The 27443-nt window shown below is 41.8% G+C and overlaps 1 protein-coding gene across 1 annotated transcript in view; it reads right to left on the bottom strand.

Annotated features, from left to right (window-relative positions):
- Positions 1 to 3665: 3665 nt before the first annotated feature.
- tnmd (tenomodulin) overlaps positions 3666 to 27443 on the bottom strand; it is a 58930-nt gene continuing 35152 nt past the window's right edge. The window contains exons 3-7 of the mRNA XM_083980488.1: positions 26156 to 26296; positions 17563 to 17670; positions 11824 to 11986; positions 9219 to 9313; positions 3666 to 5075 (exon numbers count right to left, since the gene is read on the bottom strand). Coding sequence (XP_083836614.1) covers positions 4866 to 5075; positions 9219 to 9313; positions 11824 to 11986; positions 17563 to 17670; positions 26156 to 26296 — 717 coding nt within the window. The 3' untranslated portion in view covers positions 3666 to 4865. The remainder of the gene's footprint in view (positions 5076 to 9218; positions 9314 to 11823; positions 11987 to 17562; positions 17671 to 26155; positions 26297 to 27443) is intronic.

Below are 27443 nucleotides of genomic sequence, written 5' to 3'. Positions count from 1 at the left end.
AAAAAGTCAATGTACTAATTAAAAACAAAAATCTTCACCGAAGACCCTCTTTATTTGTTGTTTTGTTGCAGACAAAGTGTTTCTTTTTAAAATTGTGTGAGGGAGAAAATGTCACACAAGACATTTTTCTGGGGGAAAGAAAATTAAAGTCAGTTTAAATAGAAAGAAATTAAGTCAATTAATTTTACAGTGTCACCATAATGAAACTGAAGTGGTTCAGCCTTGAAAGCTCATATTGTTGGGCTGTTGCAGCTTTGGGAGACATTCGACCACATAGCATCTGAAGAGGAAAAAAAAAAAAAGTAGTAAACTGGAATGAAGCCATCATCAGGCCAGAGACTGATTGGACTGTTTCTTAAAAAGCGTTTCTTCTCCAGTTGCTGTGGGTGGATGAAGATATGTGACAAGCCCAGAACTGAAGACTGAGGATGTGTGTCGCCACATCTCGCTGGGAGACGAGAGTTATGTGTGTATGTTATGTGTGTGTGTGTGTGTGTGTGTGTGTTTGGGCCATGGTCTGCAAGTGGCGAGGGTTAGTCTGACTTGGACTGATTCTGTTGAAGCATGTGTTATGTGTATGTGTGTGTGTGTGTGTGTGTTTGGATGGGTGCACTGGCTTAGCTGACTATGTGTGTGTTTGTGTGTGTGTTCAGGGTTGAGGAGGGGGGCGTTGGTGTTGGGGAAGCTGTCTGGCAGCAGGACTCGCCTACTGCGCCTAGTTCTGTCTACACCCACATGCACAGCTGTGTACCACACTATCCAGTATTGCCATAGGGTTAATACACACACACATACACACACACACAGCCACCACTCCAACCTTCTCCACTCATCTTCCTGAGCTTTTTTTTGCAGATGGGAAAATGGCCTGGAATGAGTCTGAAATCATTGCACAAGCCTCTCATTCAACAACACACAGCCCTCCATTACATCTAAACAGACCCTTAGCTTTTCTGTTCAGTGGTTCATCGATCGGCTGCCATATGGTAAGCGCAGGTTGTTATGGATTACTAAAATAATGAAAGGCTACTAACAGCTGCTACGACTGTGCTATTCCTTTGGTTAGTGAGTCAGAGACCCTGAAGATGGAGCGAGAGCCGGGTCCTGCGAGAGGAGGACTATTTCTGTGTCGCCTGCAGCCACTGACACAGCGCGAGTGTTTACTGCTGTGCCATGCTGCCTCTCACAGTGGGAGCAGTTGAAGGATGACGGCTGACATTATTGTGCCTCCAGCCTGCAGCAGGAACAGTACAGGGAGAGCTTATTTAACCATCAGGTCACCAGACTGACTGCAACATTACAGACAAAAGGGAAGAGTTGATGACTGCAGTCTCATGGCCATTGCAGCTTTATGCAGGACGTTAACTTGACAACCTGCAGCCAAGGTTACATTTAAATAGACCACTTTAAAATTCGGTGGCTTTCTCAAAAGAACTGAGAGTAAATGTATTTAAGGACAAAAGGTGTAGAGTGGGTTTGAAATGTGAAAAAAATGAATGGTGACAAGCGGAACGTCTTGGTTTGATTTCCTGCAGCAGTACACCTCTCTCCACACAAGATGGCACTGGTAATACATGCGTCCCCTCCAGAGCCTGAGCCTCAGTCTGTGTCGGAGAGTCCTATTTCTTCAGGTCACTAATCTAAATACAGACACTCCTCATACATTGGTTTTCACTCTCCTCTGCCCCAGAATAGCAAAGCATGGATCTAAACGAAAGAGTGATTATTTGAAATGAAAATTAGCATCTGGGAGAGAAGCTTCCTTGTGTTTTTGTTAAGTAACAAATGGATTTCATTGACTGGTGAGCTGCAGTGATGGCAGCCACGCATTCCTCAGGCCAGGTTGGAGAAATCTTTTGGACTGTGCAAACCCTCTGTATATCTCTGTTTATCCTGCAGAGCGGTCCATCTTGTTTCCTCTCATCATCAAAACAGTGATAAACAAGTGATGGTGGGGGGGAGTTTCCTAGAATGCATGAGAGAGATCGTGCAAGGCCTCATTTAAAATGATATATTCCTTCATTTTGTTTACAAGGGAGGGGCTCGCAGCCACAGACTCAGATTTGCTTCATATCTAATGGAGATAGTATTGAACCGCTTCATACATGGTAGGAATGCAAATTAATCTCTACTTATATGGATGTATGGGTTTTAAAAAGCCATGCATAAATAAAGAGAGATCATGTAATTTTGAGTAGTTCAGGGTTTTGCATTTTCGGAGGAAGGAGAAAAAGAAAAAGAACTCTGCCAGCTTGGTCTTGTTTTCGTATCCACTCCTCATATTTGCAGCAGCCTTTAGATTCAGTCACCACAGATCCCTGTAAATAAGCTGATTTGCTAAACATCACATTATTTACATGATAAGATGCAGTATATTTAGAGAGATATCCAAGAGAGCACTGAATCGCTGTAGATTCGTCTTGACTTGTTTCCTCAAGAAGCTTTCAATGACCTCTGGAGATTTTATGTGTTGGATATTGGATCTTTTTTTTTTTTTTGAACTGGATAGTGATCCACTTTTTTCCTCTTCTTTGACACATGTGCAGCTGCTGTATCACCACCGCCATCCACCATTCAGTGTCTGTCTGGGTCTCCTCCACTATGATTTTTTAATTGTGAGACCTCTGTACTTTTTAAGTTTGACTTTCATGGTTCATATTGGACTTGTGTCCCAACAGGGTTGAGGAGCTCTCAGGGAACCAGCTGTAATATCTGTATCAGCCTCTCCAGTCAGGGTGAGCCATCCCTTTTCAGAGCGACTCTCAGGGCTTCCATGGCAATTTACTCTCACGACTACACAAGAGTCCTCAGAGTCCGCAGAGACCTCGCCAGATAGACAACTAACAACTAACAGCATCTTACGAAAAAATAACACTTTACACAATTTCCCAACATTGTGACTGCGAAGGCCTCGCAACAATGGCGCCGTGCCGAATGCATTCTTTTTAATAAAACCCAATGATTTGATGTGATAAGAGGGAAAATAGTGGGAAATGAATTATATAAACACTGATTTTATGAACTTTTTAGAACAGCTTCGGGGGCTTTGCAGTACACTTGTCAGTTTATTTGAAGTATGTTTGCAATTATTGCATTTGTTAACTCGTGCCACAATTTTTTACTTGACATGTTGCTTTAGGGCATTGACATTATTGATTTAAAAATAAGATGGTTGCGGTCTGAACTCCATTTATGAGCATATCCATAAAACATTTACATACAGTAATATGTTCCCCTCCTCTTTTCCACAAAATCCATTCCACTGCCAAATATTACTGATATTACTGACATTATTATTATCACAGTGCGTCAACATGAGTCAACGTCCACACTCGCACAGCAGGCACGATACTTTCACAAAGCTGTACACAAAGGTTTAACACAGCCTTAGGTTATTAAATGGAAACAATAAGAGCATATATGTCTGTTTTCCTCTTGTCAAGACTCTTTTCAATTTGATGCTAAATGTTTCTGCTAATGAGCAATGGGACTAATGGAGAATAGAGAGGATCTGTCTATTCATTGCATGAGTCAGATTCAAACATTTCACACAAACACCCCAAGGGTATTAAGTTTCTCTCAAGGAAATCACATTGTTTCATATGACGAGGACAACTGAGATTATTCATACAATGAAATTTTAATTGGAAAGAAATCAGGGAAGAGATAGAAAACACACGACTTCAAAGCAAAGTATGACAGGAGTGCTCCATTTTTGTCTCTCTGTTTAACTTTTGAATGTCTCGCACAGCTCGAATACTCTCGGGCATTTATGCACCTTGTTATTCTGATGACAGAACATCAATTACAAATGCCTATCGTGCTTGCTTATCTGTTAGTTACAGATGAGAGTTGTTTCAGCTCGACAGATTGAGATGTGGTGTTACAGATTAAAATCGCCTCGGCAAAGAAGACTCTGTTTGAACTTGAGCACTATTTAAAGCATACCGTGGACTGCAACAACAGTGAACACAATAGAGAATAACAGGGAGCGCATCACAAAAGACAGCTGAGGTCTGTGCATCTTTAATTACACTGAACCTCCTTAGCTTAACATGATACCAGAAACACAGAGAGAATAATTGTTATAATACAGCCTACAGCGAGTTTACTTATTATTATCAGGCTCTTTCTGGTTTGTTTGCTTCTTTTCCTGATTCTGTCTTCATATGTCGCATATAGTTTTCTATATATATATGTGTTAGATCGAGATGAGATTTTGTGTTTCATGTCTTATGATGCTGCAGTTTAATTCACTTTAATTTGTAACATGTTTTGTGGGTGCAAATGTGTGTGTTGTGTCACAAATGTGTGCCGCATGTCAATGTGACAATGTGTCAGCTTCATTATTTGTGTGTACCTACCGTGTGGTGGATATAGGGCAGAGCCTTTGTTTGATATTTATATAAGCAAGAAACACAAAAGACTACAGTACATGTTGAACAACTCCTTTGAACATATAAAGTAAAAAAAAAAAAAAAAAAGAAGGAGAAGAGAAGGGAGCACAACAAAGTGAGGACAGACAGTGCTGAATTGTTTTTTTTTTTAGGGCACATTGGTTTCTTGTGATATATCTTCCAAACTAACAGGGTCAAATGGGGGGGAAAAAAAGAAAAAGAAAGAAAACTGAAACAGGTGGACAAGCGAAGAAAATGAGACAGCTGTAAACAATCAGTGACTCTTTAAAAAAGAATCTAAACACTTTAAATGCCATTTAGACTTGCTTAGAATGACTAATTCTCAACGGGCTCCACTGGCTAATAATTGAGTGTGTAATTGGCTGCTTTGGTTTCACAAGGCGTCGGGAATATTTATCAAAAGGAGAAACCGACACCTCCAGCAGCGTCAACAGTCTGAATCCCGCTTCAGACCCTCCCCAGCATACGGGCGATCCACCAGTTGCACGGCATGATGGTTTTACAGATGACGTGGCCTCCCCGGTAGTAGTACGGCCACGGGTTGAAGCCACCCAGGGGAGCGAAGTAGCGCTGGCAGTGGCGGTAACCACGGCGACAGTGCTGGCAGCAGTAGCCGCGGTCATCCAGACGGCCGTCCAGCTCGATTCCAACGTCTCTCTGTAGAGGACACAGGAGCGGGCAGGGTTACAATCACACACATGACAAATGTCAGTCCTCTCAAGGCAAGGGCAGGAGAGGAGGAGGAGGAGGAGGAGGAGGAGGAGGAAGGCGTGAATTGATGAGCCTGCTTTAGACACAAGAATATATGTTAAAAAAACAAAACAAACCAGAGTGAAAAGATGTGGACGGATGATGAAAATGCAAAGTTGTGTCCTGCGTGATAGCTGTGACAAAGAGATCAAGATAGCGTTGAGAAGGAGCGAGCTTGATTTAAGCTCCAGGAGCATAAAACATGATATAATACCCTTGACCTTTCTATTATACCGGCGGTGGCGCGACTGTCGGTTGCAGAGTGCGCCACCTCTGAATCCTGCATTCACAGCCTCTCAATCTTCAATCAAAGGAACTCCAACATTGGTAGTTACCAGCATAATTACACTATTTCTTTCATCTCTGACCTCTTAACTCCCTCGACCGAAGCCCACACTCTGCACCAAAATGGCTGCCCCTCCTCCAATAGAGCATTCAAATTAGAGCTCCCCACGTCTTGGCGCCCTCCTCCTGACCTTGACTTTAAGTGCGTGGCACATTCCTAAAGCAATTAGCAGAGTAATGATCGCCTAACAAGGATTCTTTCATTTGCTCTTGCTGGCTGCCTCTGAATTTATAGAGGGGCCAAATGAAACCCAAACGAAAGGTAAATTGGGTAGAATTAATGGCCCTTGGATTTTTCCATTGTGCTGGCTGGTTCATGCCCTCGTAGACTCACGGGGGCTGAGTGCCATGCCTTTGATCAAGAGCAACTCCAAATGGGGTTCGGAGAAGTGCCACTTAACTCGGCGCGCGAGTTGAGGCAGCAACTGCCCTCAGTATGCATTTGACCACATTTCAATCTCTTTTAGTAAATGAATCCTCGGAGACAATCCCGCGCCGTCTCGTTAAACTGCTCCGGATCCAGGAGACGACGGCCTGCGCTGACTTCACATTTGGAGAAAAACTGGCATAATTCTCTGCAAGCAGTTGCAATGACTCAGCTACATGCAACAGTGCAGAACAAAACACATCCACTGTTGGGAGTAGAAAATGTGTGGGAATTGTTTAAGAGGACAGGACCCACAGGAACACATGGCTGAGTCCCTCCAGTCCCCTGCTACATTAAGGACGGGAATTAGGGGGGTTTTCTTGCATCCACTGTGTAAGTCAATGCAGTAGTTTTACACACACTTTTTTTTCAGACAGAAAGCAACAAACCCATCAAGCATGACTTATAAAGAAAGCAACCAATGCATTTGATGCTATGATAAATGCTGTGATGTATTGAGTGAAATTACACACTCACGAGACATAGTTAAAACACATAGAGAGGGTGGGACAGATGATATCTGGGATAGCTAGGGCTTGATTTATTACTATGACAAGCACAGGTAGGCTTGCTAATGATTTATTGTTTCAGTCAAGTTTCAGGTCATCAGCTTCCAGGCAACAATCTGTTATGGAAACAACACGAAAGCTGTCAATGGACCAACGATAATCTTATCTGCTCCTCGCAGCCCAAACTGGGAATGTTATGAAATCTAAGGGGCTCCGGCTCCGGGAAAATGAAGAAAAATATTTTATTCAAATGACGTTGTGTTTATCAAAACAAACAGCCAATGGGCAGCATTGTACCTTAAAGACAATTAATCAGAGCTATCCTTTTAAAACGGAGGCTACATATTAATCACTCTGGCTTTGAGTTGCCGTCTCTAGTGGGATGCTGCAGTGATAAGAATGGTTCACCTTGGGAAATCTGAGGCAGTCACTCACAAACAAGCAGCATTAATGAAGAGTAAAAGCCATTACCCCCTTGCTGCATCTGATTTCATCACACACTCAAGCTCATGTAGGCCTATACACATGCAAACACACACTCGCCCACGCGCAGACACCTCCGTGCATAATATGAAGCACTGGATATGAATGAGTCTACAAAGTAGAAAACTGCATCAGTCATTCAATAAGATGTAACGAATCAAAGCACGACTCCTCTAATCTCCACACTTGTTGGTGTTATTTCACACACGCTGATCACCGCTTTTCATGAGCTCATGCCTGGATGTGTTATTAAATCTCATAGCAGAGCTCATCACGTTCATTCTGGGATCCAAACGGCAACGATAACATTTCTGTTTCATACGCTGCTTTGTATTCAAAAAGATTTTTTTTTCTCCAATGAAGACACACACAGGCCAGTGTAACATACGAAATGCTTTGCTGCGTGTCCTGATCTCAGATTTTCATCTCACTGTGCTCTGCAGTCAGCTGGAATGACAATGAAATTGGATGTAATTGAATAAAGAGATAGTCATGTATTTCAGTAAACTCTGCTGGTTTACCAAAGTGATAAGGAGCTTTAGCTTCAGTGTAGCGATTCCTCTGGAGGCAACGACAGCTCGTGCGTTCCTGGATTTGAATTCCTTCAGCTTTTTGCACCTCGGTTATGCATGAATAACCAGCTAGCCTCACCCTGAACATGTCTCCCAGAGGTTTATAACAATGCTCTAAGTTAAACACACAATGCAAACACTCATATACAGGCAGAAAAGACACTCCAAACATGTTTACGTGTGTATGTATGCGAGGTAAATTCATTCTGAAATCCACGCTGTGTGGGTCAAGGACAGTGGCACCATCCTTTCAGCCTTGTCAGATGGTAGTTATTCAGTTTGAGATTTCCAGGGCCACCTCTGACATGGCAGCTGTGGCAAAGGTCAGCTTCATATATCTGTCAGCATTTATTCTGGCAACCATTATTCTGCTCTACAAATGTGCGCCATATTGGGAAGGTGCAACTGAATTTCCGACTTATGAAATGCAGATGAAGTGAATGCATATAAGTGAGAGTGTGTGTGAGCATGACAGATGAAAGGATGAAGGCAGGCAGAGGAATAGTGTGCACGCCTTCTGTCTGTGCGTCTGCACGTCTACATGAGTTCCAGATGAAGCAAGGAAAAAAAAAAAAAAAAACAGGTTTGGCTAACACATGTGGCGTCCTACTGGCATGAGCTAGAGTTCAGACTCCCAATTACAGGCTGCTGCCTGCCCTCCGCTTGGCCACAAAAGCCTTTGTTATCACCGGACCCACAAACAGAGCCTGGATGTGCTGCTGGAATGGATTGCAGTGGTATGCATTACTCAGCTGATAGAGGCAGAGCGTTTCAAAAGGAGAGCCGAGTTTTTCATCCCCTGGTATGTTTTAATTGCATAGCGCTGCATCTCCTGCCGCAGACGATGAGGGAGAAGACAGGGGAGCCGAGGGGAAATTGAAGAGTTGAGCGGGAGGTGTTTCTGGGACGTGCCTGATAAATGTCAACATTATAGGACGTCTCATTTCTCTGCATGTCTCTCACCGTTTGTCACAGCTCTGAGGAACAGACCGAGCTTGGCTCATTATCCCTAAATTTAGCTTTAGTGGCTATTCACCTGTAAGTGCTGAATGTTTGTGTGTGTGTGTGTGTGTGTGTGTGTGTATGTGGGGTTATATGCTTGTGTGGGACCTGTGCATGTTCCTGGTATCTTTAGTGTGCAACTGCTGCTGTTGTTGTTGTATTTCTGTGTTGCTACGAGTGCACAGCTCCCGTGTAATATCCTGCTTTACGTGATTTCCCCTCAGAGTCGTGGGTAATTAATCATACAATATTGAGTAGTTTACATACGGTTCACCAAAACATGCCACCAGCCCTTTCCACTCATTTTATATGCTTTGATAATTACGGCATTATAAATAAATGTAACTTATCTGTGCAGCAATGAGTGACCTTGAGAATTTGCCTTTGTACAGTGCTTTCCACTGCTTCAGAAAAAAGGAAGTGAAAAAGGCACTAACGGGTGCTGTGAGGCACAAGTTGCTGCCTTTGAAAGGCTGGATATTCCTCTCAATTAATGGGGAGACATTAAGGGAGTCTTCAATGAACTGGCCTTACTTAAATAGATATATAGAGCAATTGCTATACCCTCTGGTGCACAGAGTCAGTTTTAACATCAATTAGTGAGCGATTTATATGCAGAAAGAGTCGTGACAGAGCCGGAGCTGATTGAAGTCGCTCTACTGTATCTCGTGGTGTGGTCCCCGGGTGACGTGGCACAAAGCCTCCCACTCACATAGTCGCTGACTGGAACGTGCTCCTCGACGTCACGGGCGAAACGCTGACCTGTGACCTCGGCGTCGGGCGCATCCACATTTCCCTCCTCAGCATCTGACATTGTTGAACAGAAGGAGAGAGAGAGAGAGAGAGAGAGAGAGGGAGGGGGAAAATGTTGTTGAGATGTTTATGTACTTGTGACTGTTTTTCTATTGTTTGATGTAAAATGAGAAAGCTCTTAGATTACATTTTGGCTTGTTCACTCTATTTTCCCAGTAGCTTGATGCTAATTACTACCATTCAGGAGAAATACGCTGGAATTCAGTCCAAGCTTTTTCATGCCCCAGTCAAAGAATGGAGTTGTTGCTGTTGTGGTACTAACGCACAAATCGTTTTCCACAGATCCTAATTAGTAAAGCCTACACATCCCTTTGAAAGAGAATGAATGCCTGAATAAAATTAAGCCCATTGACTCAAGTAGCCTACTCTACTTAAGTACAATTTCTTATTTACTTGAGGCTCGGAGAAACATTTTACTTTTTGTTCCACTACATTTATCTGATGACTGGAGTACATTAACATTTCACATATTGCACACACACTGCAAAAATCTTCATCATCATATCACTACATTTTTACCAAAAGGTTGTCTGCATGTCTGAATAAAGAGATTGTATGTGAAATACATGGAAAACTCACATTTTGAGTTTTAACTTAATTCCTTTACACATCCAACAGTTGTGGAGCAACACTATCATTCATCATTTTCATTCATATTCTTCATCGGTCATGTTTCTTAACACCTGGTGAGTGGGAGTCTCAATCTGCACTTTGTTTTAGCTCTGTTTTTGGTCTCTACCACCTCCTGAGGGAAGTGTTTGGACCATAAGCTGTTAAATGCTCCACTATGTATCTGTCTGCAGTTTGGTGCTATACAGGCCGTGCACAGTGGGGCTTTTTTTTTTTTAGAGATTTTTTCTGTGCTGAAAACAGCTGCCTAGTGCAGCCACAAGAGATGCTATGAAACCATTGAGTGAACCAAAGCATTAAAGTTGCAGGCCTGACAGTTCAACAATGAGCTGAAACTCACTTTAAAGCTCCATAAAGCTGAAAGGAGCTGTCGATTCAGGTGATAATTCTCTGTAGTTCATCACGATGAGCCACCTATTTCATATTGTTTTGACATTGTTATGTCAAACTATATAAAAGCGGTCAATTGCAGCTGCTGTAAGAAAAGTCACATTCATCCATTCAGTTACACATTCATACTGCGCTTTTTTGTACATATTGCATATGGTGTCTAACCAGTCGAGCATTGGTTCAGTGTGTTGCCCAAGGACACATCGACCTGTGGACTGGAGAACCCACGAATCAAACCACCAATCTTCAGGTTAGTGGACGTCCTGCTCTACCTGAACCTGAACCACAGCCAGACTCAGTAGCTATGTTTACCAGTTTAGATGTTCATAAATTGGTAATAATTGTTAATTCTAATGTTGCATTCTGTAATAAGCTGTTATGCTGTAATGAGTATATTCATTCTTAAAGGGATAGTTCACCCTAGAATGATATTTCGCTCATTATCTACTCACCCTCATGTTGACTAAGGGCTGGAAGAATTATCAGAGTCCACCGTCCCTTCTCTGAGTTACAGGGGGTCTCGGCGTAGCAGTGCATTTCAATGCAACGGTTGCAAAGGGACACCAGAGCTCTTCGTAAAAAAACACACACAAAAAAACATCCAAATACCTCCATGATGCTCGTATGTAATGTCCGTCTTGTGCTGAAGCCCCAAATTGCGTAATTGTCCCGAAAAAAATTAAATAAGTCTATATTTTAAGCTTGTTTGTAGCGGAAGCTTCTCGAAGCTCCTCTTCCTGGTCCGTCCAAATCTCGCGTGATTTGCGCCGGCGTCAGTGCGGTTACTGCGAATCACGCGAGATTTGGACGGACCAGGAAGAGGAGCTTCGAGAAGCTTCCGCTACAAACAAGCTTAAAATATAGACTTGTTTAATTTTTCTGGGACAATTACGCAATTTGGGGCTTCAGCACAAGACGGACATTACATACGAGCATCATGGAGGTATTTGGATGTTTTTTTGTGTGTGTTTTTTTACGAAGAGCTCTGGTGTCCCTTTGCAACCGTTGCATTGAAATGCACTGCTACGCCAAGACCCCCTGTAACTAAGAGAAGGGACGGTGGACTCTGATAATTCTTCCAGCCCTTAGTCAACATGAGGGTGAGTAGATAATGAGCGAAATATCATTCTAGAGTGAACTATCCCTTTAATATAAATGTTATTGATACTATTTCAGTGTTCCTACTAAAGTAAAACCTGCATAACTTTCACTTGGACTGAAGTATTTTCACACCAAAAGTTGTAAAAGGCAAAGTATTGATAAGTTTACCCCAGTAAATCATCTGAGAGCTTCTCCCGCCACTGAGCACTGACCATGAGTCTCTCAACTTTCCAAACACACAGAGGGTAGCCTGGGCGGGCTGCTCATATGGTCGAGAAATCATGCGGTCTCTGTGGGCCTATACGTATGGCCTGTGGGGGATGCCCTCCAGCGAGAGTGTTAATAGTCTGCATTTAGAGGTATTGATGCCCCCCTGCTCTCACCACTCAGAGGGGAGGGATGAATCCAGTGGATGGGCAGCTCCTGGCAAATCTCCCAGATCTTGGAGTCGAGGAGGAAGGCTGGATTAACGATGGGCTCCTCCGCAGGAATCCACACTTGGGAGTCCTCCACCTTCATGTCCATGGCCTCAGCCTCATCCACCTGCTAGAAAACACCACACATACACATGCACACACAGTTTACGCATATATGATATAGCACGTCGGAGCTTGCTGAGATGAGTAGGCTTGCGTTTGCACTCTCCTCCCCTGAGCCGCGCAGCAGCTCGAGCCTCATCGTTTTATCTATCACCTTACTGCGAGAGGGCGGCAACTTCTTGACTCCCTCTGCCCTGACTCCCTCCTCTTTCTCTCTCACCCTCTTCTCGAGCCTCCGGCGTGCTCTTTCTATTATACATCATTGAAATTCACAGACAGTGATGATTTGACTTTTAAATGACTTTAGAAGTGGTCTTCATTACTCTGAGTGTGGCTGCAATATCATTTAATGTGACAGACACAATAAAGCCTTGCATTCTCCTCCCTCCTCCCCCTTCGCACCCTCCCTCCCCTGCCCTCCCTCCCTCCCTCCCTCCCTCCCCCTCCACCACAATGCTTCACTTGGCAGCCAGCACTATCAGTGGGCTTAATTTGTTGATACTGTAGTTCATGAGCTGTAAAGTAAACTATTATTGCTTAATGATAGGGACTACATGTCAGTGTTGTCTAATAGAGACATATGAAGGGGATTTGGTAATGCTCTCCCCTAACAGTGCAGATATTTATTTTCTTCATGTATATGTAAATACACACACAAACAAACCCCTCTTCCCATTCCCTTGTTAATTAGCAACCCAGAACAGAAAAACAGTTCACTTGACAAATGTTTTTACAAGGTGATTTTCTCCCAGCCTAAAGCTTAATTGCACATTAGTTAAGCTTGACGTAGATTCCTGGGGCTATAGTAGGAGCAAGAATCATTAATATTGGGTCGCGCACCCTCCCTCCCGTTCACCCCTGTCACTCTCGCTTGAATTAGACTTTCGCTTGCTTCTTGTTTGTCGTTGGGCGACACAGTTGTGACCTGCACAGGAAAACAAAAAAGACTTAAGCACATTCTGTCACATCAAAGCTCGTGTTTTGGGCGCGGCAGGTGTTTAGCCAAGCTTTTGACACACTCTCCCTCACTTTTAAGAGCCGGCCAGTCGACTAATGATGACTCGGAGGACTAGTGTAGCGGGGCGGTGGTGGTACAGCGGCTGGGGTACTCTGGCATTGAGCTGGCACACTCACTGTGCCCGTGCTTGAAGAAATTAAAATCAAACTTGAAGAACACAAACAGCACTCTCTAATTGGACATCTTAACCGCTGAAGCCAAGTGAGTCTTCTCCGGAAAGTAAATGGAGGTCACGACACAGGGCTCACAACATGACTTTGACTTCACAGTTGAGAAACGACTCCAATAACTTGTAGGAGAAAGTGCCTAGGGGGAGGTGGTAAAGGTCAGGAATTTAGCATGGGGTGGGGATTTCTAAATGCCAGTTGACAAGCACAAAGACAACATGATTACACTCTTCTAGTTTATACACACTTTTGAAAGACTTTTCCATTTAGCTATTGACAAATGATATATTATTATGATGTATTACAGACATCTTTTCTTTTTTTTATATCAAGTATTGAACCTTGGGAATGGTGGTAATTTGTTTTGTGTGGCCTGCTCCTGGTGTATGTTCGCGTTGCGCCTACAGTGCACCACTTAATTATACACCAGTTGTGTTGTAGTTAATGAATTTACCCTCTCCCGCCACTGTGTCCCAAGGGGGGAAACACTGTCTACATGACACATTGTTTAAAGTGGTGCTATGTTTGCCAGAGATCAACAAAGATTTTCCCATGACACCCTAGAGCATTCACATAGCGCGCATATAACACAGACAGGAGGGTGTTTATTATGCTGTGCAGTAAATTTTAGTTAACACCCATATTCAAGCGACTCACTCTCATTGAGAGTACTGGTACTCGCTTGAGGGCACTAAAGGCCTGGTCGCGACAACGTTTACAACACTGACGCTTCACTGCAAAAAATCAATTCATCTCAATGGAATCATAAGTGGATTTGCTAGTGGGGGCATATCTGTGCAAATTTTGTCCGTCCAACTTTGGTGAACTTTGATATGCAAATTTGCATCGACAAATGGCAAAACTGTCTTGATCGTGCTGACCTTTGAGGGAACAGACAGCAAGAGAGGCTAAAATGGCGGAAGCTATCGTAGCTTATTAGCTGTGTTGCATAGTCTTGTCAGAGCTGAAACTTCTCCCTAAGAGAAGAGCCACTTTAGTGAAGTAATGAGACAGTCAAGTCAATTGTCCACTTCTATCAAATGGCTCAATACAAGAAAAAAGAACCCCAAACAGCTTTTATCACTGATTAGCATTAGCATATATAGCAGATTGGTGGTAAGCTCAACAGGTAACCAACTGTACCGCTCTCTGGTGAACAGGCCTGGCTGAATACGTCAGCTCTCAGCACTGACTGAGCTCTTATCCAATAAATACATGAGTTAAAATAAACCATGCTGTACTTCTTGCAGGACTTTGTAAGTATCTCATCCTTTGCCATGATGTTGTTCCTCAGCGCACTGTTTTTTCCATTTGCAGTTTTTGTCCGAGTGGGAGGTTTTGGGTTGCTGGGTGAGCTTTGGTCATCCATATTAAGTGGCTGTTTAATGGAGCAAGCAGCATCCATTGACGATGTTAAGGGGTGTGAGGGAGGCGGATGGCGATTTCCATGTCAGAGTGGGAGAACTGGAATGAAGCTCAGGGATTACTCCCTCAGACGTTTCATAGAGGAGGCAAATTGAAAAGGGAGGAAAAAATCCTGGCAAACAAATCATGTTCGTCACCTGGTTCTCCCTCACAGGGGCTGCATTTCCTTATCAGCCCCTTGCAGTTTTTCAGCAGTTTTTTCCATTGTTTTTCACCCCAGCTCTAAAGCCTGCCATGGCTGCTCTGAGCCCTCTCTCCTAAAAGCCTGCAGCTGGGTTAAGCTAGGACCCATTAACATTTGGCTTTAACCCCTGTGAGCTTTATGTGTTTCACCACCCGAGGATGAACTTGTGCTGATCTTGTCCAGGGTCACACGTGGGTGTATTTTCACAGAGGACGGATGCTCTAATGTGAGGACAGACCTTGTTGAGGTCAGGCCAAGGTCACTGTTTATTACCTAAATGTGGCCTCCCTGATATTTACTGTATTTCTCTGGTGCAATCGATTGTTTTTGTGATGAAAATATCCTCTGCAGCAATATCAACAGCAGCAGGCTACACAGTGGTGCACTGCTAAAAAAAAAAAGGAGTAATGACGAAAATAAACTTCCTTGCAGGAAGGAGTGAGGAGAGATGTGTGCCATTTGTATGATATTTTGAATGCATGAATTGAGTAATTGTTTTGACATTTTGGGGAATACATGTATTTGGTTTCTTGCAGGGAATTAGATGAGAAGATCAATCTCACTGTGTCGTGTCTACCAACAGATGGTTGTCCTGTGCACAGCTATAAGCTTGTTCATCTTCCCGGGTGCATAGCTGAAGCCGGAACAATATAAGCAGATATTCCACTGCGCTCTAGGAATGTCTACACCGTCTTCTTTCTCATTAATTTGGTCGTACATCATCACAAATTTGTGAAAAAAACAAACAAAGCAAAACTGTATTTTTGCACTGTAGCGTCTTGGGGTTGTCACTGTGAAGTGGCCACGCAAATTACTGTACCCAGCAGATAACCCCCTGCAAGACCTCAATATGTTCTTTTTTCCAATTTGTTTTCTGCATGGAGTAAACAAATGAAATATAACATATTAATTAGCGCACTTCAATGGTAGACAGATTTTCTCATCTAAACTCTTGGCAACAAAGCCAATATTTCCCAAAGTGTAGAACTATTCCTTTAAACTGCCATCCAAACTACATTTTCATCTAAATAATGAGGAAATATTTTTGATGGACACATCTCCCAGGCAGCAATATGCATCTCCAAAATAATTATTGATACCATATTTCATTAGTTTTCCTACTGTTTCCTACAAAAAACCCATTTGTGGCAACAAAAGCAATATTACTAAAGTGCCTTTGTTTCCTAAACTCTTGTGTGCTTTTTGTATTTGCTGAGTGATGTGATTCGGTCCTCTTCCTTAAGCTCAACCAGTAATCAATACCTGCAGTGTAAAGGCTCTTCACTACACTCTTCACCAGGTCTAGTCATCAACGTAACAACATTTGCAGGTTTCCCAAGACTTGTGTGTTTGGTTTCCTTGTGTTGACCTGAACCTGAACCTGAACCTGAACCTGAACCTGAACCTGAACTCTGCCTTTTCCTCAGATCCCTTGCATTCAGCCCTCTCCGCACGTCTTCCTTGCCCAGCTTGTTGTCTGTGTGTCAGTCTCCTGGTTTGCCTGCCTGCCCTTCTCCATCTACGTAACCATAGCCTCTCGCTCTGGATCTCTCTGTCCCTCCAATTTGTATGAGACGGTTGCATGTTTGGCCGCCTGGTTGTCCCTACCAAGCCTGGCGGTTGATTCAAGCTTCTATAGTGGAGCTCCTGGTGGTAGCAGTGTTCAACTAATCACCATGATTGTTAGAACTACTTAATGCAAACCGTAGTTTAAAACACCCTTTGCATTAATATCTTATGGAACAGAGTGCAGAGTGTTTTATTTCATTAATGGTACTGTAGTCATAATACAAGCTCCTTTGAATACTTGTATGGGCTTGAAGGTATAAGCCTTGTATACGTCACATTCCTGGTCTTAGACAATTCACTTTGGAGCTGTGAATAAAGCCAATTAGGCTTCACTGTGCACAAAAGAAGACAGAAATGGCATGGACATATGGTGCTGCCTGGGCAATTAGTATCTGTAAACGTGGATCAGACATTAAGAAGATGAGAAGGAGGGGGGGGAAAAAAGCAAAACTGTGTTTGGTTTTTGGGTGTAACAGCTTGTGTTCTTAAAGTTAAAACCGAGACTGGGTTTTTACTTGGACTGACAATTGGCTTATTCTGTTTTTTAAAATGAAGCAGTGAGAGCCGAGATATTTGCCAGCTACTTCTTCCCATCTACAATGTGAAATGTAAATGAGAGCATGCTAGCAGTAGAGACATTTGAGAGGAGGATTTTCTCTTTGAACATACGGCTCACTCAGTGAATTGCACTGTGACACTGAAAAATTGGGAATTTTGATTGATTGAATTTCTTCCGTTCCTTTTGCTGAAGTTCACATACAACTGTAAGAACTCAGAAAAGTAAAATGAATCTCTCTAAACTTGGAGAGGGAGCCTCGTGAATCTTACAAAGAAAACATCTTTTAAAAAATACCATTTTAATGGCTTACCTCTCACTCAGAGCTCTCTTGCACCCTTCCCCCTTTAGGCTATTTGGGTAGAGCCTTTGGAGGAGATGATTAAAAATTAATATTGGCTCAAGATTGACAGCAAACACTATTTGATGTGAGCCACAAAGAGGCTATGGGTTTGTGGGCAGCTTTCTGACGGTTTCACAGGCACCACAAACCCCAGTTTATTCTTCAGTGAGAGGGGTAGGGGTGATAGGATAAGATGGACAGGCTGAGGATTCGTGTGGAGCTCGCACTGCTCTACTCTGGTTATCTCCCTACAATATGCATGACAGCTTCTGTAGGACTACAGAGAGTCTGAGGAACAGACAGCTGAGAGAGGAGGCATACCAGTAGCTCCGTGTCCTCAGCCTCCACCTCTGCCACCGTGGGTAGTTTCCTAGTTTGGGTCCTGATGTAGCACCTCTGATGTTTGGCAAAGCGGATCCCAGTGATTCCCTTTGAAAAAAGAAAAAGAAATGAAGGGATACTCAGCAATTCAGACATATGTATCATTCATTAGCTTCCTGTGATGTGGATATCCCACAAGCACTGGGGCGATCGTTTTAAAACGCTCAGCTTTTTGCTGATAATCAAAGCTCTTAAAAAGTCAGAGAAGTTAAAACCTAATGAGTGAGAGGAGGTGCGTTTTGATCTTTTTTTTTTTCCTCCCCGTTTGGCATGGCATGAAGTTGATCGCTGCTTGGACCTTGCACCACCACGGCAAGCTGAATGGAAGTAAAAAAAAAAAAGGCAGGGTGCTCCACATTGGCTGTTTAATACTTCATAGTAGGATATAACGCACAGGAGAGCCAAGTGACATTGTTGAGAATGAAGTGTTTTCTACAGAGAGTGCCCCCATTGAATTAGCCAGTCATAGGTCCCTGTCACTCTCTTAATCTGTGCACTCAAGTGTGGAGTCACTCTTCAGCTCCACTGATGATCCTCCACCATGTGGACTGTAGCTCTATTCATGCTGACACACAGAGCCTCAAAAGGCAAGAAAGATCAGTTAATTCTCTCTCGCTGCCATTCTATGTTAATCTAAGATATTCAGCCAGAATAAGTCTGAAAGAATCTCAGCAGATCAGATTGTATCCAATTTATTTTCTGCCGCGTAGAGCTGCTCATTCAGCACACTGTATTAGTACAGACGGCAGGATCTACATCTGCCACGGCTGCTTTAAAATTGTATCAACTGAAAATTGTAAGAGTGGTACCATGAAAATGGACTTGATTCAATCTAAATTTAATTACAGTAACACGGTGATTGCTATGACATCTCCTTTGAATCGGTTAACTTGACCATGTGGGTGCTATTTCTACATTTTCTGTGGTGCTGTCAGTCTGAAAACCAGATACCAGCCGCACAGGACATGATACAAAGTGATGCCTGTCACAATCTACTGCATGTAATTTCATCTGTGCGGAAAAAGGATGGGACAATAATAGTCTCAAGCACAAAAGCATAATGTTTATGCCGGGCTTGATTGTGATGAGTCTCGGTTTAATTTGGGTCTACTGTATTGGTGAGCTGTAGCAGAAGAGGAGAGGGCAATGTTGTGATGAGATACAATGATTACTGAGGTTGGTCAACCAGAAAATGAAGAAAGACACATTAACACAGAGATGAGAAATGGAAAAGCGATGTCACTTTAACAGACCATGTTCAAATATCCACTTGGCGTAACTGTGTGGAAGATGCTCATCTGCATCTATTCAGGAGAATAAAGAACATGAAGGCGCATGCATCATTCAGCTCCTGTGAATAAAGAACTAAAGTGATGAGAGCATGTACTAGTTTGGACGATGCCTTGATGCTATCACCATCATTTTTTTTGTATCTCAGTCCGACAGCTCACGTTTGACACATTTATCACAGCAGCAGAACATAGCTGGACTTTCTCCCTGCAGATATATCTCCATATGGTGGTGGTGGTATCTTCAACTCCCCCCTAGCCAGAGCCTGCAGGTGGATGCTGGGATGATGGTGGTTGTAGGACTGAAAGAGGGCAAGGCAGAGATGAATGGGAATTTTTTTTGCAGCTTAAATAGACAGCCAAATAGGGAAGGTGTGTTTGTTAGATGATTGTGGACTGTAAGGTGTGCTGCATCTGTAGCAGTAGCTTCTATTGCCGGCCTGAACTTCAGAGACTCACAGGTGTCGCTCACTTTGAGTGACATTTTTTACACATGAAATATCTAAAATCTGCAATACCAATATTGTTGACTTAAATGTCAATGTGAGAGCTATTTACCTGGAAAAGGTGTGAAAAGGCTGAATTATAATTACAACACTTAATCTTGTTTTCAATTTAAGTGCAATAAATCTAACATCTACTATGTATCTATCTACATGACTGTCTCTTTAATATTAGGTATCCTATACTGTATCTGCAAAACTAAAAAACTCAAATGTTAGCCTATATTTTTCAACACTATAGGCTACTTATTTGCTGTTAGTAATGTTGATCATGGTAAAGCCCAAAATCCGAGCAGGATGTTAGGTTACCGTAGGCTATCCTCAACATCAGCTTGTAGCTTTTCTGCAGTCATGGATTTCAAAAAAAGCTCCAAAGATTTAAGGATGGTTGAACGCCAGAGGGGATTTTTGTAGTGTCCGTATTATTTACTCTGAAATAGGATGCAGTAGAGTGTTGAACAGAAAAAAAGAATGGTTAGATTTTTTTTTCAAATTCCCCTTTGACCAACACATCCTTATGGCTAAAGGCTATCTGGAAGACAGACAGCACTGACTACATAGGATATAAAAAGTATAAACCTACAAAGCAGCATTTGGTTGTAGTGACTGTCAAAGAAGAGCCCCTGAAGGCACACAGTGGGGCTAGATGTTGATATTTAGTTGAGTATAGTTTGTGACATACAGTAGCTCGAGTAAAGTTCTGTCAAAGCCAGCAACCAATGCCAACTTCACTTTCATGTGAAATATTGATGACAGCTGATGTTGATAGTTTGTTGTTTTAAGTTGTGTTTTAAGTCACCAAAATCCAACATCTTCCAAATGTCTTATAGCAATGCCATCTTCACATAGGCCTACAGTGTCATCTAGTCATGCGGAAAAGGCGACATCTGTACATTATGTCAAGTAGCCAATGATGAATGAAGAAAATAAAATCACAGGGGATAAAAATTAAACATTAAAATGACAATACAAACATGAGGAGCTTTAAAAGTAATCAATAAAATCATTAAATCAATCCTGAAACAAACAGGGATGTTTGTTTAAATAAGTTTGTATTTCTTGGCACCAGTTAAAAGCCTATAGCTGAGTTCTGTAGCTACTAGATGTAGCCTAATCGATTCAAGGCTTTTTGGTTGATACACAAAAAGAGACTGTTACAGTAGGCTAATCAAGGCGCGAGGTCGAGGATATAAAAGAATGTACTGATTTCAGCATCTCTAGAATTTAAAATGAATCGTAGGCTATTTTAGCGATATTTCTGAGATGGTAAAAGCAAGATTGGACAAGCTTAGTAGGCCTAATGTGTGGTTTAAAGCTAAAATTGCTGACAAAATGCACACCAAGATTTCTTGCAACAGGTTTGATATTTTGCAACCAGCGAGCAGTAGATGGCACGATTTGTTGTCTAAGACTTGGGGTGGGGGCAATAAAAACAATTTCTGTTTTTTAACTGAAAATATCAGTCTACTAAAGTATTTAATTTTTTTTTGGTAATGGCCTTGAGGCTAGCCCTTTCTTGCCTCTTTGCTTTGACTGGCTTTCTCATTGTTTCAGGGAATTGATGACTGGACCTGTGACCATGACAGGTATACAGCACCCCTGAGCAGGCTAAGCTGGGAGGCATAAAGCATCTCTCAGGCTCTTCCCTAAACTGCTCACCGGCCTTGTCTTTTGTCAACAACCTGACCTGCACACAACCTGACAGTCCATCCTATTCCTCCTTCATTTATTAATAAGCACAGATTATGTACGGGCTCCCTCTCTGAGCTAGGTTGTAACATTTTAAAAAGTTAATACTTACTTATTTTTGGTAGCTTGGCACAGTTTTTTTTATTTTTATCTTCCAGATTTTAATAGATTTGCTCAAGGATAACTAGCCTACGGTGTAGCCGCCTAAAGTTGTTTTCTGACTACAATTAGGACTAAAAATGGTGACCAAAATGGATAGACACAAAAAACAATTTGATATCTTACTGACTAAAAAGAGTAGAGAAGGTTGTATATTTACTTGATGATCCAAAATCCGGATGACTATGCTGCATGTTTTACTTCCTGTTTGTCTGAATCGTCTTCCTGGTAAATTGACCTACACTGGCAGCGGCACCATGAATGCACCACCGAGACGTCAGGAGCTAGCTTAACAGTGAAAGTGCTCAAACCAAAGATACTCCTATTTACCGTATTTGCTCAAACTTAAAAAGAATAGGAAGAAAAAGAAAAGAAAATACACGGTGACGGAAAAAGGGACATGCCAACGACAGCGTCGTGACCGGTCGTAAAGGACAAGTTGATTGCTGGAGCCAAGAGGAACTGGTGGTGAAACATGAGGAAGTAGGCTAACTGCCGAGAGAGGATTTCTGTTGCTACCATGGAAACACCTCACCTGACAACAGTCACCAAGCAAATATCAGGTAAAGTTAAGTACACATTTCAAAATGATTTATAAAGAATGCAATGAGGGAGGAGTGCCATTGATTTTCTGGTATGGACAGTGTGTGAGGATCTGAGTTTTTGTTTTATTGGGCTGATTTTACATGGCTGCTACCTTGGCCAGTCTCCCTTTCTGATCACAATGGGATTTCCTGGTCACCTGCTCAAGCCAAGAGTTTAACGTTACTAGCCCATTCATTTGTTTTTAAAAAAAATAAAAGAAAGAAAAGAAAGAAAGGGGACATTACAATCCATTACACAGTACATTATTTTTTCAGATTAGGTCTTAGCCGCACTGAAAAGCCAGTAGCCGAGCTAGCTAAGTTTTGTTTAACATGCTAATCCACTGCTAACTCACTCCTGCTGTGACACTGATTTGAGCCCATCACGCTGCCCTGACAATGCTGAGCAGAGGGATTTGTTGCTGGGCTGTTGTGCAGAGCTTTCAACTGTGATGATGGGTTTTCTCATGTCTGGCTACTCAGGGTTTGTGTTATCAAACAAAACATCATAGAAATGACTGACTCGTCGCAAGAGCTGGATTTACTAATGTTGTTGCATCCTTCTGGACTTCACTGCTTTATCCTCTTTCATGTCTGGATTTATTGCCTAAATTAATAACATCAGACCAGACACCCTGTCTGCAAAGCTGCATTTTTGATCATACAACCTGTCACTTTGTGGCTTGTTGCCGTTGTTATTTTCTTTCACGCTAAAATAACATGGATGAAATCTTACTTGACAGCCAAATGCTGAAGTTTGAATCCAATAGTCTACTCTGCCTGGTCTAAAATGTTCACAATATTTTGTCGGATGACTAATTAAAGACTAAAGTGTCAAGTTAGGCTACACTGTTGTTTGTCTTAATTTATTTATTAACTAAAAATAAAAGGGTTAACTATATGACTGAAAATAACAAGACATCTCACAACTTAGACTTGTATAAGACTAATGATATTAATTGTGAGATTTTAAAGGTTATAGCTACAACTTTTTCATCAAAACGATTAAATTTTCAAAAATAATAACCTACATCTACAGAACGTCTAGATGGGTGCAATTAAAAGTAATAATTTGACAGATTTAGCATTAAGCGGTTAGCAAATTAGCTTAGCTTTAGCTACTAGTCGCTCTAGGCGTACAGCAACCAGTACAATTGAGGAGTATGAGTGCGACACTTACTGTACTGGCTGGTAGTTAACACCTTTAAATGTCCAAAAAGTCATATGGTAAATGGCAATAGGTTTTGTCAAGTTGAGGTTACTACTCTGGATAATCTATGTGGTTAATATACAGTTGTTTGAAAATTGTGAGAAATGAAGGAAAAACATTACATTGTACACAATTTTTTGCTTATTACAGATTGACTACATTCACCTGCAGATTCTTCCAGCTAATCTACTTGTTTATGGATGTTTGGTACCACAATCCAAAAAGTGAGATGCCATTTGAAGGTAAGTAGCTGAAGACTGAGAACTGCTGCATAATGCTCTTAACCATGACTGAATCAGCTATAGCCAGGAATACCTGTAATGAGAGTCTGGCAGAAACAGGGGGAAGTCATGGGTTTAGTAGCTTGTCCAGTTGGCTTGTTTTGTTTTCACTGCTGTTTACACAAGTTGGCACGGTAATGCAGTGGTAAGCTGACAGCAAGAAGCTCTGGCTCTGGGTCCACTGGTTTTCTCCCATAGCTCCACTGAGTAGGAGGATGACCAAGAGTTGTCTGGTTAGTGCACACCACTAACACATCATGTCACAGCGGTGACATAGAGACGATTTGACCGCACATTAAGCTCAGATGATTTCACTTTATAACCAATGGTTCAGCCACACTAAAGAATGACTGAGTGTGGTCAAAACGAAATGGGAAGTGTGGTCAGAACGGTTACACAAACCATTAACAAGAGGCTTACAGCTGTGCAGTCTGGATATGTTCACAAGGACTCAGGACAGCACATACCTCAGTGGTTCACATACAGACAAGTTGACCCCTTAAACACACTGTCTGTGCAGTAGGTCAGTGGGTCTGCAATGTTGCTGCCCTAAATTGCATACTGCTGTAATGTGAAACACTGGAATAGGAGATCACCAATAAAAATAAATGAATAAATAACAAACTGGCATGCAAATAGCACAGTTGTCGTTTCTGTATAGTGGCACAGCCATGGTGATTCACTTAGTTTAAAGGCATTATGGATGAAATGGTAAAGTAAGGCACCCCTTAGTTGTTCTACAAAAAAGATACGTCTCAAAAAGATAACTCTACTACCGATGTAGCTGATGGAAATACAACACCATCTGGTGATGAGTTTGCGTACTCTCTAAAGACATATTGTTTTTTTTTTGTTTTTTTTTATGCTAGACTGTCCATGTTGTTTGGACTAAGTCACAGTAAAAATGAGGTTTTATTAAAAAAGGGTTTACTGATAGGAAATCCTTATCTAAAATGTATCAGTTGCTATAGTTTTGGTTGCTTCACCCCCAATTGTTATCTAGTTTTGTAGCTCTCCTTGGTTGAACACTTAAAAATAAGCATTAATTTGTGTGGTAACACAAGCGCAGTTTGTAATTTTACTGAAGCAAAAATTCAGAACAAGGTTAAGGCCAATTTTCCCATGTGTCTTTGTTTTAATGTAAAAATGATTCTGTTTTTTTCTCTCTCAGGATGTCTCTTTCCCCATTTCATTCCTGTCTCTCCCATTAAAATGAGGTTGGTATTGGCCAGGAACAATAGTGAGTGGATTTCGCCTGTGGTCCACAGTTCTGGTGGTATAATCCCCTCATTTTCCATTCCTCACACACCCCTCAGGCTTGATGGAGATTGTTTTTGAGGTGGCTTTGGTCCCTTTAATGACATGCAATATTCCCATTTTTGCGTTAAACAAAATCAATTCTAACATCAGAGCAGAGGCCACTACTTCATATAACCCTGTTGTAAGTTTAGTGTGAATTTCCCTCCTTTCTTTTTTTGTTATCAAAGTATTTAATTACTCTGCTCGCTTGCTTGTTTGGTCGTCTACCTCAGTGGGACAGCACACTGAATCAAAGAAAATCTCATCAGGGGATGTACTTCACTAACAGGAAGTGGAAAGAGCAACAGGCGCATGTGTTTATGCATGTGTGTGTGAGCTGATCTGTGAGCTGATAAGGAGTCACGCACACATATTGGACTTGTTGAGGGAAAGAGAGAGAGAGAGAGAGAAATAGAGTGATTGCAGAGGTTAAGGTTTCCCGGCGCTGTGCTGGTTTTCCATCATATAGCCATTTTAGATTCACAAAGACCATTGTAGCAAAAACAATAACAACTCAATGCAGGTTTTTGTTTGGGATGAAGTGTATCCTGTAACATTCAGCCTTGCAACCAAACATTTCACAGTAAATAATGGTTTGAGAGAAAGAGCATTCATTACCCAGTCAGGCAGAACGCACCCTTCTCTGAGGTGCAGCATGTGTAACCTCCTGCACACTCGAGCAGGATTTAGGAATGAAAGGTAAGTTAATGAGTTCTGCTGGAGACAAAATTACAGTTGAAAAAAGGTGTAGGAAACAAAAAGAGATGGGCTTCTTAATGGTGTTTGTCTTTGTACTGTGAGGAAGTTTCTGTATGGAATTAACAGTCCTTTACCAGCCCCTCTCTCTGTGGTGCTGTGTGTGCACTTAAAACACACTTAAGTACAGTTGCCACTTTTGCATCAATTACTGGTAGTGTGTGCATGCACGATATTCTTTAAAAGTGTATTCCTGACCCCTGTGTACTCTTTACTTGGAATACTTTCCATTATTTTGTTTTTCAAATGTGTCAAAGGTTTGTCACACCATTTTTTAGTAAAAGTGACAAGGGAGGGGAAAATGCTGCTGAAAAAGAAAATAATATCTCAACAAAGGATTGATCAGGTCAGCTCAGCCTTGTCTCACCAAATGGTGTATAATTAACACACCAATTTCTTTAGTCATTTCATGTCTTGTGCACTTTTTGCTTTTTGCATGTCATTTCACGGCAAGCCATTTCTTCTATTGACTAACCCCAAACCAAAACACTAACCTTATGACAATAAATGACATGCAGGGTTGAGTGGCTTTAAATGAAATGCAAAAAACTTAAAAAAAAAAAGTGTAGACATGACACACAAAACATCCATGGAAAGTGGTGTGCTATTTATACATCATCTCATGTATTACCTAGGTCATCAGCTTCTTTGAAAAGGGCACGGTGTGAACATCCTCATCCTTCCCAAAATAAGGTCGAGGCACAATTACAGCACCAGTTTTTCAGCAGAAGAAGAATAGCTCACACCTTGTAGTTATACTTACATTTTTGAAGTCGTGCACCTCAAGTACCTCCTCACTCCCGTTTCCCATTCTGAAGATCTCAATGCGCTGACCTGGGTCAATCTCCAACATCCCTTCTGTCTCTTCGCCATCCAACACGGCTTTGTATGGGTGGTCATACACCTGCAATGACACAAACAACCATTTGGTAGCTTTACTAATGCAGCATGTCACACGCCTCCATCTATTGTTGGCAATGTTGTTATTCTGCTCCATAGAAATGTAATTATCTGTAGAAACAAAACACTCAGACCAATTTATAAATTTCTCAAACTTCAACATCTAAGAGCTCTGAGCTGAACAAAAGATTACCCCTGTGAATCGCTGCCCACATTTCAGATTGTTTCAGCTATTCAAACAAGTCGGTCGTTGTTCTCATTGACAGCTGTTCCCCTGGTTGGAAAAACAATTGTTTGTGTTCTGGATTAAGACTCCAGACATCGTCTTCCAGTGACAGAGTTAAAAAAAATAAAAAGCTACATCCGTGAAACAGTGACAGAAAAATGTCACAAAAATTACAAGTGTAAATGAGAATGACACAGCTGTACAGGTTGGTGGAAATAAACTAATTAAATAACAATCCCTGTATCAGCAACCCCCATTTTTTAGTCATGGTAAGTCAAGTTAGTCGTTTCTGGCAAACTTTGCCACAGCTTTACTGAAAATGATGACGATTGGACTGATGTGCCACTTGCCTCTGAAAACACAAAATAAACAACAAACAGCTGACACAATGTCAGAATGAAAAATGTAGCGTAACAGAATGGAAATTCAATCTGAATAGGCTTGCATGAGATAGGAAACAAAAATTGTGCTCATGAGTTTAAAATATCTGCTTTGTACTTCTTATGAAAATTTATAAAATGTTAAACCTGCATTAATTAAGGTTTTTTGGCTACTTGCAGGCAGTACAAGTTGTTTTTGTATGGAGAACATGGTAGCAGTCAGTTGTTTATTAATACACCCTAAGCAGACAAGAGAAACACCAGCACTGAGAATCATGCTTCTGGCCACCAAATGAATTTAAGTCCAATATTCACTGTCCCTCTGGAGCTGCCTGAGGGAAATATCTGGTTCTTTCAATGCTCTACTATGTTCATCTGCAAGTTGCTAACTTTGTCTGCCATTTAATGCCGAGCAGGTGGTGTACAGTAGATTTTCTTTTCCATTGAATACACTGTAGCCTCCTGCTGCACCTGGTGAGAGCGAATTCAAGAGAAATTGTAGATTGTAAAATCTAAACCGAGATCCCCTGCTAGAGCTGAGGGAG

This window comes from Trachurus trachurus, assembly GCF_905171665.1.
Source record: "Trachurus trachurus genome assembly, chromosome: 10".
Classification (NCBI taxonomy): domain Eukaryota; kingdom Metazoa; phylum Chordata; class Actinopteri; order Carangiformes; family Carangidae; genus Trachurus; species Trachurus trachurus.
This window is presented reverse-complemented; position numbering and strand designations above follow the sequence as displayed.